The 14,377-nt window shown below is 46.2% G+C and overlaps 1 protein-coding gene across 3 annotated transcripts in view; it reads left to right on the forward strand.

The window, feature by feature from the left end:
• gabrg2 (gamma-aminobutyric acid type A receptor subunit gamma2) overlaps window positions 1-8,991 on the forward strand; it is a 32,120-nt gene extending 23,129 nt beyond the window's left edge. Inside the window, exons 7-10 of one of the 3 annotated variants that reach the window (XM_057054286.1) lie at window positions 495-647; window positions 2,096-2,301; window positions 3,603-3,626; window positions 5,917-8,991. In XM_057054286.1, the coding sequence (XP_056910266.1) occupies window positions 495-647; window positions 2,096-2,301; window positions 3,603-3,626; window positions 5,917-6,198 (665 nt within the window). In that variant the 3' untranslated portion in view covers window positions 6,199-8,991. The remainder of the gene's footprint in view (window positions 1-494; window positions 648-2,095; window positions 2,302-3,602; window positions 3,627-5,916) is intronic. The other 2 variants (XM_057054287.1, XM_057054288.1) reach the window with 2 other exon arrangements.
• Window positions 8,992-14,377: the final 5,386 nt, after the last annotated feature.

The raw sequence follows: 14,377 nt of genomic DNA on the forward strand, positions 1-14,377 counted from the left end.
GGGCATCGTCACACTGTCAGGGCGCGACTGAAGCGTGTGCGATGAGGTCACCCCCGTGTCACCCACCCTCCCCACCCCACCCCCGGGTTCCATCGGCCCACTCTCTCTGTGAGGTCGCAGCTCATTCACAAAGAAGTGTGTGTCCACGCTCAGCCAGGAAGTCACTGTAAAACAGGCCAAATGATCCGTACAGCCGAGGTCAGATCTGTCCGGGACGAGATAACCTCGGCCAGAGAACGGCCAACAACCGCTGGGGGTCAGGCAGCAGGCGCACGGCTGACGCGTCACCGGTTGAATGCTGGGGTTCGTGTTCCCGCAAACTACTGGCAGGGGTTTGGCATGTCTGTGTGTGTGTGTGTGTGTGTGTGTGTGTGCCTTCCTTCAGTTATCAACAAGGATGATCCGAGGCGTTATAAACCTACCGTTCTCTCTTTGCTTTTCCCTCCCATTCGACCCATTTGCATCCATTTCTCTGTGTTTTCCTCTCTCCCCAGGAGACTACGTGGTGCTCACCGTGTTCTTTGACCTGAGCAGGAGAATGGGCTACTTCACCATTCAGACCTACATCCCCTGCACCCTGATCGTTGTCCTCTCCTGGGTCTCGTTCTGGATCAACAAAGATGCCGTCCCTGCCAGGACGTCCTTAGGTACGAGACGCCGCTAAACGCCCGTGGATTTATAAGAGAAATAGAAGGACGGTGGCTTCGATTCCAGTAGTTCCGTTTACAGTTCATACAAAGATGAAAATGCATTATTCATCGTTATTACTCTCCTGCATCGGCCGCAAAGCACCATTGTTCTATCTGTGTTTATGTTTTGTCGGCTGCTTCACTCGTGGAGGAGTTCACTAACGCTGCCCCTTGAGCTTGAACGCACCTCCTGCAGGTGGATCGGCGCCATTCATCAGCCCCGCTGGTCCATGGTCGTGAAGCCCCGCCTCCCAAGCTTTGTCACATCTAAATCCTTTTCTTCTTTGTTCTTCTCACCATCCTTCCTCTCGTCCTCACCCCCCACCCCCCTCTGAGGCCCGGCAGGTGCTCTGGAATCTAGCACATCTTGATGAGAGGAGCCCGTCCTGCCACATATGTTTCCATGCGTGGCCTAATGAGGCGTTCATTATGCAGTGCATCGGGGAAGACGCAAAGATGCACGTCTCAGCACAAAGGCGGTGCCGGCAGCCTCTTAGTGGAGAGAGAAAAAAAGACACTGAATCGCAGAAAGAGGGCAAACGTGGGGACTTCAAGGAAATTTGTCAGCTTGTGAACTTGACCTTAGCGCTCGGTGAACATCCTCAGTGCACTTATGTCCGGATCTCCTAGTCAGCGTTCCTCTCGGCCCCAGAAGGGCGTGAGCTCCGGCCCTCCACTCCATGTGATGCCATCATTAGCGAGCAAATCTACATGTAAAGCAATCCCTCAGGCAGAGCGCCTCATCCTACCTCACTAACATCATTACTTTCCATATCATTAATCTCTCTAAAAATAGGCTGATTTGTTTTCCTTTGCTTCCGAGGCTCCAGACATGATTTGCCATGGAAATAATAACGCCATTAATCCTCTACTAAAAGTGCACCAAGAAAGAAATGTCTTAATTTCTTTTGAAAGATGATGCGGGGGGGGATGGGGGGGACTGGAAGCCAGGTGGTTAGGAGGCGGATTAATGCAGATGACATAATTCCTAATCCTTCAGTGTCATCCAGAAATACATCAGCTTGTTCACAATAAGGAACATCTCTCAGTCCACGTTAAATTTAGACGTGAATCAGTGGTCTTATACAAAACCCTCACATTTAAAGAAGTGGGGGTGGGGGGGTGAGCTTGTTAACCAGTGGGAGTTGTGATGTCACCACAGACTTGTGGATGGATTTTCTCATTAGGTGGTATCATCATCTTGCGAAAGTGTGTGTTTGTGTTTGTGTGTGTGTGTGTGTGGGGGGGGGGGGGGGTTGGGGTCAGATGGAAGGTGGCCATCAGCAGTATGTGGATCAAGAGGACAGTCAAACATCTGTCATGGGGCCACAGCCAGAAACAGACTTTAATAACAGACTATGTTGCATTAACCCAGCTTTTATGTGTCTTCTCACCGACTTGACCAGGCATCACCACCGTGCTCACCATGACCACGCTGAGCACTATTGCCAGGAAATCCCTCCCTAAAGTCTCCTACGTGACCGCCATGGACCTGTTCGTGTCCGTCTGCTTCATCTTCGTCTTCGCCGCACTTATAGAGTACGGCACTTTGCACTACTTTGTCAGCAACAGAAAGCCGAGTGCCAAAAAGGACAAGAAGAAGAAAAACCCGGTGAGCATCTCTCTAAAACTAGCGCGGGAACATCGCAGCATTGTTTTGATCGAGCCGAACGAACGGGCGTCAGTATGGCCTTCTGTGGCACGGTTTATCTAGGTGAAAGTTCACGCTCGCCGTTCCACCCCCACTGTATTACACCACAGCCATAAGCTGTAGGACGGGAAAAAGCAATACGCTAGGAAGTATCCCAAAGGGAGCATCTTCTCAAGGGCCCCACGGCAGAATTACTTTATGAGTCGACCACGAAGCTCAAACCTTAATCCACCACGCATCTGCTCCATTTGTAATTTAGAGCCAGGTCACGTGATTGAAGAGGCGGCCTGGCATCGGCCTTAAATCCTCGAAGAGATCATGGAAATTCGATCGGAGGGGGTCGTGATCTCTGGAGAACAATAACAGCACTTGTGGAGCTGTTGGTAATGTCTGCCGGAGGACCTGTTGGTCCTGCTCAAGGTTTCTTCCTGTTTAAGTTGAGGTTTTACTGCCACTTCTGCCTTTTAAGGGTTCAGGCTCTGGGTTTCTGGAAAGCATCTAGAGACAGTCGTGATTGTGACAGATGCCGTAGGAAGTTAAACTCAATATAATTGAATGGTGCTAATAAAGATGACTTTTTTAAGACGCGGGCGTGGTTACATGTAATTCATGAACCGCCCCACCATTGAGTGCCCTGTACTCCAGCGGGCAACCTTATCCGACCCGAACTTTTGGAGAAAAGTGGGCTGCTCCAGTTTAACTGAGGTTTTGTGTTTGGTGCAAGAGTCTCGTGGGCATGAATGTCTAATAAAGTGGAAGGTGAAATGCCAGCCCGGGCATCTCCCAGGGGCTTTTCTCAGGTTTTCTGCATGACTTGCCGTGATGTGTGTAAAATGCTTTGCAACTGAACTTTTTGGTGATCATGAATTGTTTAAAATATAGAAATAAGCGCAACAGTAACAGATGTGAAGTGGTGCGAGCACTCTCTCTCCTCCTGTGGGCAATCATAGACACTAATGACAGGAAGTGTTTCTGTTCTCAGTCTGTCCACGTTTAGCGTTTTCTCCCAGGTGACTCTGCTACGAGCATGTGAGATACATATATCCCACCATGCATCTCTCCCCGTCTCTGGAATCTCTTTCTAAATGTATGTTTCTCTACAGTATTCTTCTCTCTCCGTGATGAGTTGGAGCGGTACAGCGCGTGTAATGTTCACGTTATCGTCTTCTTTTTGTTGCGTTACATGTACTCTGTTCATTTTTTGCTCTTTCAATTCCACATACTGTTTTTTTTGTTTACTTCCCCCCCTGTCTGGACAAAAGCTCCTTCGGCTCTTTTCCTCAAAGGTATATTGCCTGTGTCTGACTGCATGTGTCTAATGCATTTTGGCTCTTAGAGCCCCCCCTCCCACCAACCCAGTACCTCACTGCTTCTCTGTCTGGTCTAAAATGGACGCATTTCTTCCCTCCCCCTTTAGCTTCCTTGCATTCCTCTCCTGAGTTATTTAATAAGTGTCACAAATAACATGAGAAAGGGGGCACAGTGCGGAGGCAGCCGGCCAGACGTGCTTATGCAATTTTTCTGTGTTTTATTTATCTATTTGTTTTAATTCGAACATCCCACGCATCTTGTGTCCAGAGGAATTGAATAGTCCGGGTGTGTGGTGGACTTATTCTGGCTCCCTCTGTCCTGTTTCACTATGTGTTGATGGTTTTTTTCTTTTGCTATGGGCAGCTGCTGCAATAGCTTCCTCCTCCTCTCGTCCCTCCTCCTGCCAGTAAATCTATACCTGTGTGTTCGTTTGGGCTTCTCAACCTGACACTTCCTGCGGAGTCAGCAGAGCCTTAACAGACTGAAACAGACAACCCCGGCACTGCGTTAAGTCCAATTAGTGTTGGAGGTGCATTCAGGAGATTAACCCATGCTCATCTTTGAACAGCTAAATCTAGTGTGGCTGGGTGAGAGCCACCAAAGGTCTAAATTTAACTCAGCAGCTAAGCCAAGCTCATCAGTTTTGATAGCTGTTCAATGAATGTTTTTTTTTTTTTTTTAATCTGCGCCCATCACAGCATTGTCCAGGAATGATGCGTTCATGGGCAGTTGTAATCCGGAATGAGGTTGTCTATTTTCAGCCGGTTAAAGTTGCCAGTGCTACTGTGTTTCTTGTCTTTTCTTTCTTTTAATCTCACCAACACCAATGCGGCCCAGCCCAGCTTGACCCGGCTATGTGACAGGACAGTGTTAGCGCTCTTTCTGCTTGAGCTTCCACCACCGCACCTCCTCCAACACAGTCATCCCCTTTGAGAACAGTCATAACCTGCCCCCCATCTAATCAACACGCTGTCCGTGTAATGAGGACAGGACAAAAAGCTTTGTTGTGGTTATGTATCGTTTTCAAAGGGATGCCAGGTTTTGTCTTTTTATTTAGTGTTTTGGCACTAGTGCTGGGCAACATGAAAATGGAAATTTTGTTTGGAAAATGCTGATCACTTGAGCGGACATATTATGATGCAGTGATTATTTATGCTACGCTTTATTAAGATATTGTGATACAGTTTTGTTTCTGTCATCAGATGCAGAACATTGTCCTCATATTAGCTCCATTATTGAATCTCAAATAACACAAGTTCTTCTTTTTATTCATAATTTTACATGAAGGAATGCAATAATAGAACGCACCATCTTTTAATTCATGCACATGTTAATCTGGACATTTGTAGATTCTGACTGTCTTTGGAAAGACAAAATATGCCAAGAAAGGTCACTGGTTTGGAGCTTAAATGCTAAAATTTGAAGAAAGAAGGATCCTTGGACTAACCAGTGAAGGTCAAGTAAACATCATTATGGCCAAATGTAGATGGGAGGGAAAGCGGAGCATAGACAAACAATCAGAACTCTCATTTATGATTCATGGCAGGATGTTTTTCCAAGATAATGCCTGATTAAAATTGTCTATTTATGTCTGCGTTTGAGCTCGAGGCCAGGGAGTCGCTGGTGTCACCGTCCTATTTTTGGAATAATCCCAAATAAAAGGAATAAGGCCCTCCAGTGGGAACAAAAAGTTCATTTGGAACCAATTTATGCTGGATAAATATTAAAGTGTCCACCAGCATAAGCTTCTATCTTAGCTTCACGCACTGGAGCATCGTGTCCTATTAGTGTCAAAAAGCACAACATCCACACTGAGCCAAACAATTCGAACAAATGGGATGCACAATCAATACACCAGGACATTTTTTACAGTGTTTCTGTGTAGCAGCAGAATAATCAGTCTTGTTGCCCAGCACTAGGTCAATCTAGCTACTAATTATAGCCGTACAACTGTACTCCGGTTTGATTGCCGTTGCTACAAGCTACAGAAAATCCGCACACGAAGGTGTAATTTGCATCTCGGGCTCCTTGGGGCCCGACCCTCTCACCAAAGCCTCACTAATTGTGTCATTAGTTACGGGTCACCTTCCTTTTTTTTTTTTTCTTGACATTAAAAGGCCCCAAGTTGAAGGTGCAAATTACATTTCGCTGCTTAGTAAAAATGAAAAGCGACACAGGACCAGCTGAGCGTTGGCTTCGCGGCGAGGTCTGAACCAAAACCCTCCCGTTGCTAACCGGGTGTCCTTTTCTTCTGTCCTGAAAAAGCAGACCCCCACAGTAGACATCCGCCCGCGCTCGGCCACGGCCATTCAGATGAACAACGCCACGCACATGCAGGAGCGCGACGAGGAGTACGGCTACGAGTGTCTGGACGGGAAGGACTGCACCAGCTTCTTCTGCTGTTTCGAAGACTGCCGCTCGGGAGCGTGGCGGCACGGGCGGTTGCACATCCGCATCGCAAAGATAGACTCATACGCACGCATCTTCTTCCCCACCGCGTTCGCTCTCTTCAACCTGGTCTACTGGGTCTCTTATCTGTATCTCTAGGCCCACCGTTCGGCTGCATCCATACGTTCTCTATAGGCTTTGGAAGAGACATTTTAGGGGTGGGGGGGGTGGGGGGTGTTTTTATTTATTTCCCTGTAGGAATCTCTGCGTTCTGGGAAAATTCATCTGCAGACTGACATTGCAAATGTTGTAGCATTACATTCTATCAGTGGCCAGAAGGTTTGCGATCAGACGAAACAGGAAATGCGGTTCTCTGACATGTTACCAAACAAACTTTTTTTTTTAATCAACTCCTTCAACGGCGCCCATGTCTATAATGCGTTATAACACACTATGAACACAATCCGACATTTAATGGCAACTTAAGTGCTACATAAGCATAGCTACAAGTGCTCATGTTTATTTATAAAGCATTTATAAAGACCTAACAAACCCTCCTGCCTGTTATTTGGTGCACACCTAATCAATCATGAAAATTCAGATTGTTTTTACATTGTGTACATATTTGCTCACTGTATTTGAGCGTTCATAGTGTGTTATAATGCTTTATGAACATCAGGCCTCATGGATTCTTAAAAAAATATTCTTATTCTCTGCAGAAGAACAGATTCCGCCTGCAGGTCCACTTTTAACCGGAACATTTTCTGTTTTCAGTCTGAAGCACTTTAACAGCACTGCTCTCCACATTAATTTGCTTATTTATTTACGTGTTTCAGCACAATTGAACACCATTTTCTACGCGTGCTCCGAGAGATGAGGCCGTTCACGGACAATGCTCAGCTGTACAGCGGATGTATATATTTTACTATTAGATAGTGGTTTACATTTATTGCATGCACCTTTCAGGCCAAAAAAGAAACACTTTAGGGTCTTCTATTGTAAATGAAGGCGGTCGAGACCCATTCAGGATTTCATTTACGTTCGGTCGGAGAGAAAAATAGAGGCTACGGTTTCCAGCTGCACCTTTCACGTTGGAGTGTTGTCTTTGAAATGAGGACGACAGATTTGTGATTTGTGCTAACACGTCGGGGCTCTCATCCTCTCATCACTTTATGGGTAAACAGAAATATTTGCATTGTACGCAGCATTGTATTTTGATGTCCTATAGGCTTTGCCATAAAAGACGAGTTTACCCAAAAGAAAAAACCTCATTAATTCAGTAAATTATCTGAATGGGGGAAAAAAAATAACAATGAACTCAACAAACGAGTATTAAGCTCAGAGGACAGAAACGACCGGGTAGATGGGGTGAATGTCATGGGTTTTTTTTTCACTCTTTTGTATTTATTTATTTTATTTTACATTGATATTTCTGGTGGATCGTGAGCCCCTCGCGCCGACGGCAGACGGACCAGACTCCTGTCTGATTTGCAAGATCATGAAGAAAAACAAACAAACAAACAAACAAAAAAACAGTGTAAATCACAATGTAAATAAGTGATTAAGGCAACGAAACACTTGTCAATCCCTTGGGATTTTGTAAAAGTATATATTTTGTAATTTCACTGTCAGATTATGTCATCATAAAGTATATTAGACTTAGGGCTGGACATCTGTAATATGGGTATTTATTTATTCATCCATTCATTCATTTTAAAAGACATTGTAATAAATGTCCATATAACCCCCCGAAAAGAATAAAGAAAATGTTTATGTCAGAGGTCATTCATGTCAGAGGCACATTTTGTGGATGCGTCAGTGGAGCTTGAGCTTATTTATCTTGTGTTTTCTATGTTGTGAGCGATGTACGCTGCTCTCACCGAGCTTGTCCAACTGTTCTCTCTGTTCAAATAGTTGCAACCTCACCCGTCGCTGAGCTTCTGAGTAGATTTAACTATATTTTAGGTGGGGAAAATGACAAAAAAAAGACCTTTCCTTGCTCACAAGGATGATATTTGATGCCTCACTTTTAAATAATTCCACTTGATATGTCCCATCATGCATCGGTGATGCATTTAACCGATGATGTCATATTTCCTGAATTTGTATTGAATGTGTTACTGTTGTGTTCCCATTCCTCTCCATCCACCTGTTCCCTGCTGTGGGATGGGATGTCGTTGGACTGCTCCGCAACGCGCCAAACGGACACACATGCGACAGAGAACATCACCAGTGAACCCACGTGTTGAGGATTTAAAAGAAAAAAACAAAGACGGTGTTAACTGTGACGGTTTGTTTCCTCATTTCGTAGTTTTACTTGAGTTTAAATGAGTGAACTGCCCCAAATTTAACGGCTCAGTTCAGGCAAACGTCTGAGATTTCTGAAGCTGCCTCTAATTAGACGCCCCCCTTCTGTCGCTCATTTATGATATTCCTCCATCCGCTCGACTGTGAATGGATGTGATGGTGTATTCCAGACGCTCGGAAAGGCGCATGTTATTTACATTTGTGGTCGAACTCCAGGGAGGTGTGGAGGAGCCGCTTCCACGTCATGCATCGATCCCACTCGTTTCGCTGTTCTTTATCTTACGTTCCACTTAGACCGAAAAAGAGAGAATTTTCCCACAAATGAGACGACACGCGCCGATATTTGCTATTATGTCTTTTGTCAAGTTGCAGAAAACAACACAACACGCTGGGATTTCAGAGTCTGTCAAAACAAGATTAGAGAACAAAAAATAAATAAAGGAATGAATTTGATGGGGTCCCCATATACACAGTGTTATTTATTTGCAAAAAACTGTATATTTGCGTGTTGTATAAAAGGGGTACTTATCAGTTCTGTTAGGGTCTGCATAATAACGCTATACCTGTACTGGAAAGTCCTTTTCATTAAGGAATTGCACATAACTGTGGAATTTTACAATAAAATGAATGATTTATCCATTTGCATCAGTTTATTATTGTTTTATTGGCTGTGGATGGATGGATGGATGGATGGATGGATGGATGGATGGATGGATGGATGGATGGATGGACGGATGGATGGATGGATGGATGGATGGATGGATGGATGGATGGATGGATGGATGGATGGATGGACGGACGGACGGACTAGCCTTTCAAATAGTGGATTAAGCTAAAATTGCATTAAGGCAGCACTCAGTCTGCTGTTGATGGATTAGACGCCGGTCATATAGTGTATTAATTCTATAGACCTTCGTGAAAACAAGGCAATACCATATTAATCTAGACTTCCAAAGACTTTAATATTCCTCCCGACACCGCGGTCCGACTTTCATTATGGCGGCCTGTCAGGAGTCGCAGCGCCGGAGTGTGTACGTGTAAAGAAAGGCAGAGGTGATGCTAATAAGAACGTGTCGCTCTCGTAGATATCCAAATATTAAGATTATGGACGTTTCAATTTTAGAGCTGCTGCATTGGATGAGGCCTGAGCTGCACATATTCTTGACATCCCAAAAGGGAAAAGGCAGTGGAAGTATAAATACTGTATATTTAAACACTGAACAGTGGCAGCTGTAGCAGGCGCCGGGCCCACGTCAGATATGCCTACAAACGGATAATAATCCTGATTTATTCAATGCGGATGGACGTTTTGTCCCAGTCCCGGTGTCCTCTGCATGCTCCAGGAAGAGAGCAGCAGTTGGACGCCTGCACCTCTCCCTTCACTGCACGTCGGCTCCAAAGAGCAGCGAGTGAATCCCTCTGATTATTACACAAGCGCCTGTGGTGTAACCACGGCTGTCATGGCCGACCCTTTCATCAGCGGAGCTAAAAGCTCTTCAGCGAGTCGGGGAGTCCTGCATGATTAATGCGCTCTGCTTTTTAGGACCTCATCTTTTCCTTCATGACAGTGTGCGATGAGGAGTGACAAATATGAAGCTCGACCGCGAGTCGAGCTGAGGACTGGATGAGCCACGTTGGCACGGTGGGTTACATTTAAAACTTTGCAGATGATATTATAGTTTTGATATTTTGAGGGGAAGACAGGAGCAAAGCACCGGAGCAACATTAGCATTTCATACACCGCGCCGTGGTTCTCAGCTGACCAGATAAATCACCTCACTACAGATGTTTGCTTGACCTGAAATAGCCTTCACCTGGGCTGGGCGACGTTTAACGGCACCAAGAGAAGCAAAGGCCATAAATCTCACTATCACTTTGAATAATATTACATGAAAGGCTGTCCTGAGTGACAAGGGTGATGTATTCAGGCACCCAGGGATTTTACAACACCGACTAAATACTTTCAATTCCCCTCTCCCCAACCATCTGCCAACTTCCAGAAATCAGCCTTTCACCCCACATTAAAACAAACACACAAATCTAACAGCGGCTAAAGCTGAAGCTTATTGTTACTCCTGACAACAGGGATTATAAATTTGACCAGCGATTAAGTGGCTCAAAGCTGTGAGGATGCAGACACGAATCACCCGAGTCATTTAGAAATGACTCAGCCTTCCTTCTCCCACCCCTGATGGGAGGAAATAAATAAATGACAACATGAAGTAGGTGAAGTCAGTAATGGCGCCCATGAAAAGCGCGCATGGTCGCTGTGAAGTCAACGCTGCCGACGCAGAGCACGAGAGATGTCGGCTGTTGGAAAAGAGAAAATTGGTGTCCAATTTGACAAGCAAGATCAGCTTATGATCCTCCCGTGGGATGAAATTGGCGGATGAGGATTGCCAGAGCAGCCTCCTCGACAGCGTGACGCTTCGCCGCGCGGAAGTGACAAGTAAGACTCATTTCATTTAAACTAGCAGCGGATGGGGGGGCATGCGAGGGAGGGAGGGAGGGGGCAGTAAAGGATACAGAAGAGAGATGAAAAAGACCCAGACCCTGCACTTAAGAGCAAAGTGAGAAATCCATCCACACCAACGAGGGAACTGCATCTACTTGGACGTCCTGTTACGCCATCAGACCACAGCGTTCACGAGAGGTGACATTTAGTGATCTGTCAGCTCTTAAATCAATGATGCACGCTGGAAAATGTCAAGCAGAAAAAGAAGAGAACAGGCCTTTCATGTGAACTCTGACGGTGACGGGCAACGTTTTGCTACATTGGCGCGAGAGGCATCTGCGATGTCTCGGCACGTGTTTGGGATGTGGGGAATAAACCGCACGCGTTTGTGCGCCGCTCATTAACAGCTCAAATGTAATCTGCTTGGGCTCTGTTACAGTGTGAGCAGGGCAACAGAGGGGTGGTTGCATAACTTCATACTTTAGCCAACACACTTAGTATAAACAGGGATTAATTACCAAAGCTTACTGTCAGGGTTCTCCAATTCACAACCGTCAGAGGCTGATGATGCGTGCAGAACTGTTGGGTTTGCTTCTCCGGCTGGCGCCAAACACCTCACATGGCCCCCCTGCACATCTGGATTCATTCACAGCATCTGAGGGACATGGACAGATGTTTCAAGATACCAACATTGTGTTATTTTATAGAATAGATAAGAATATTTGCAAGTATTTTGGTCGACGAGATTGGCAGTAAAGCAGCTCAGCACGTCCCCGGTCTGCAGTCCATCATCTAAACAGCAAACATTTCAATAATCTGATAAGAAAACTGGCTGATATTGCCCAACGCCTGGCGGTGGGGTTTATTTGTCGAAACTATTGTGCACACGGTGGGGAGTGGCGTAAAAGTGTCAACAAGCAAAGATCCTGCGAGGACGAGTCTCACCGAGATGAACAGACACAATTTCTCTCTTTTTGCCTGTGTGAAAGTCACTCAAATGATCCACTTCTTTGCAAACATTCGCGGTGCCGCTTTAAGCACTGCGACCCTGCGGAGGCAGGAAACAAGCTGCAGGTGTTTACAGTAAATCTCTTCCTTCTGACATGTGACTGTGACTAACTGTGAAATTAGAACACTCTGTTGCTTTGGGTTACTCTGAAGATAAGAGCAAAAGCTGGCTGATGCCGATTAAATTAGGCAACAAAAGTTTGGGAGCAGATGCTTTGCTTTTTCAACGGGAAAAACGAAAACGAGCCATCAATTCCACGCTAACACCTCGACTCTCAGTCATTCCCTGAAGCGGCTACCCGTTTCTGGAGTTTCATTTCATCCGGGTCGTAACCTCACATTTTCTCCCCCCCATATTACGGAGTCACGCTTGTGTGGCTGATGTATATTTTATGAGTAATGAACGGGCTGGGCCGCTCGCGCCGTCGGTGCCAAGACACTCAGCCGCAATGAAAAGCTGGTAAAGTCGGGCCATTAGGAGGCCTGCTTCACAGTTGGGTTTCGAGATGAACTGTGGCTGCGAGCTTTGGCAGGATTGATAGCGCAGGCGGACGGGAACGACACAATGTCGCATACATTGCCCCCCCCCCCTTCCCCCCTGAACATGACCGCGTCACCCTGTCGCTGCTGGGAACAAGACTTCCAAAGTACACACCGGCTGGACGAGGTGCTGTTCACACATCCAGAAGCCCTGGGCGGCCTGTTTTTAGCATTTAATGCATTTCAAATACGTCGATCTGCAAATGTTCACATCGCAAACGCAACAAATGAACTATTCATTCATGCGAAGCATCAACGCGACACCCGCCACATCAGTAACAGTCTTTGTAGACTTCACTCCTCTCCCGACAGCTTCTGAACCGATGAATCAACTTGATCCCCACCCCCACCCCCACCCCAATCAAAGCAAATATTTGTCCAGTTTATTTCAGCATGAGTCACTGTTGCTCACCATCGAACCATCTGCTCTCCAAAAAACATCGTCTGGATATGTGAAATAACCCATTTAAAACCCAGACGAGCCTTCGAGCAGCTGTCAATAAGGAGGCTGACGGATAAACACGCTGTGAGGGGTGGAACGGATTCGTCCGTACCCCCCTGTCACACGAGGCAGCCGGGGCTACCGCTCGTCTCGGAATAGCCGGAGCTGCTGCCCTCTCCAATCTATCGACAGAACGACTGAGATGTTCCGGGGGTCCAAAGGCCTGTCAGAGAGTATATCCACAAAATTACCACAGAGATGGTGGGTAATGTCTGCTTTGTATCATTTGATGACAGGAACCACTGCGCAGTGCCCACGGTGCTGCTTCAGCCTGAGGAGTTGCTCTTCGTGAGGGGTGCGTTCATATTTGTCCAAAACAACCTTGACTTTGAGGGGCTAAAAAGGGGGCTAAATTATAAAAGAGAGTAAATCATGAAGGTATTTTTCCTTCAGTTTTCAAGGTCTGCCGGACTCGTACTCGTCATGCTGCCCTTGACAGGACCTCTTCCTTGGGGACCAGCCAGCATAAACTCCTCAAGGCAAAGTCACTCAAGCACCAACCCGACTAGTCGAGAAAAACGGATCTATGTCTGCCCACAGGGCTGAAGACCCGGGGTTGCGTGCCGGGGTTGCCTCCTGCACCGCCTGTGACTTGGCTGCAGTGGCTCGGAGCAACGGCACCATAACAAACAAGTCTGATAAGGAAAATTAGAAAAACTGTAGAGATTCTAAATGCTATGTAATGGTGCCAATGGTGAAGGTGAAAACAACCACGCTGAGCATTCCCAGAGAAAAACGACGACTAAAGAGTTATTTTCGCGGACAGCCCCGTCATTTTGATGCCAGTTGGACGGTCTCCTTCCCACCGGTGGATAATCCCTCCATGCAGGTAGCGTTCCGATAACATGCCAGAGCCACAGTAATCGCATTGATCCAACAGAGTGACGTTCCTGCTCCAGGTCCTTGAAAAACCCTAAGAGGTGGAGAAGTTTGTGTTATAAAGTTCGCTTCTAGCCCAGTGATGCTCAGATTTTTTTGCTAACCTCATATTTGTTTAATGAAATGCTCGTCTCATCCAATCATACAGCAGTTAATGTTCCACCCTTCTGTCCTCCTCGTCTATATGTCTTAATCTCAAAGCAAATGCCGCGGGACAAAAGAATCTACTCTAAATGAGGAGACAACAAGGTCAAGAGTCGCTGGGCAATTTCTGCCTGTTTGCAACAGCATCCTGCTGCAGCGTCTGTCGGGGCCACGAGTGAAAACTGCTGTCAGCTGTCTGATATCATCATTTATTAATACAAATGTCAGCGCTGATGTAGGGATGAGGGCCGTGATTGAATTCAAAAGACTGTGTCAAGTCAGAGAGGGAATCACAGGCGCCGGATAAAGGTCGGGGGTTTAAGGAGCTTTTTATTTCATTATTTGCTTCAATCTAAAAATAAATCCTGAGTCCTGGAGGGTGCTGGATGGCCTTTAGGAGATGGCCCGAGATGGCAGCATTGATTGATGAGATTCTTCCAGATGCAAATGTTAGTTTAATCAGATTAGCTTCGATTCATCTCCGGTTTTTGTTGGGAGTTGTT

This window comes from Takifugu flavidus, chromosome 14, assembly GCF_003711565.1.
Source record: "Takifugu flavidus isolate HTHZ2018 chromosome 14, ASM371156v2, whole genome shotgun sequence".
Lineage (NCBI taxonomy): Eukaryota > Metazoa > Chordata > Actinopteri > Tetraodontiformes > Tetraodontidae > Takifugu > Takifugu flavidus.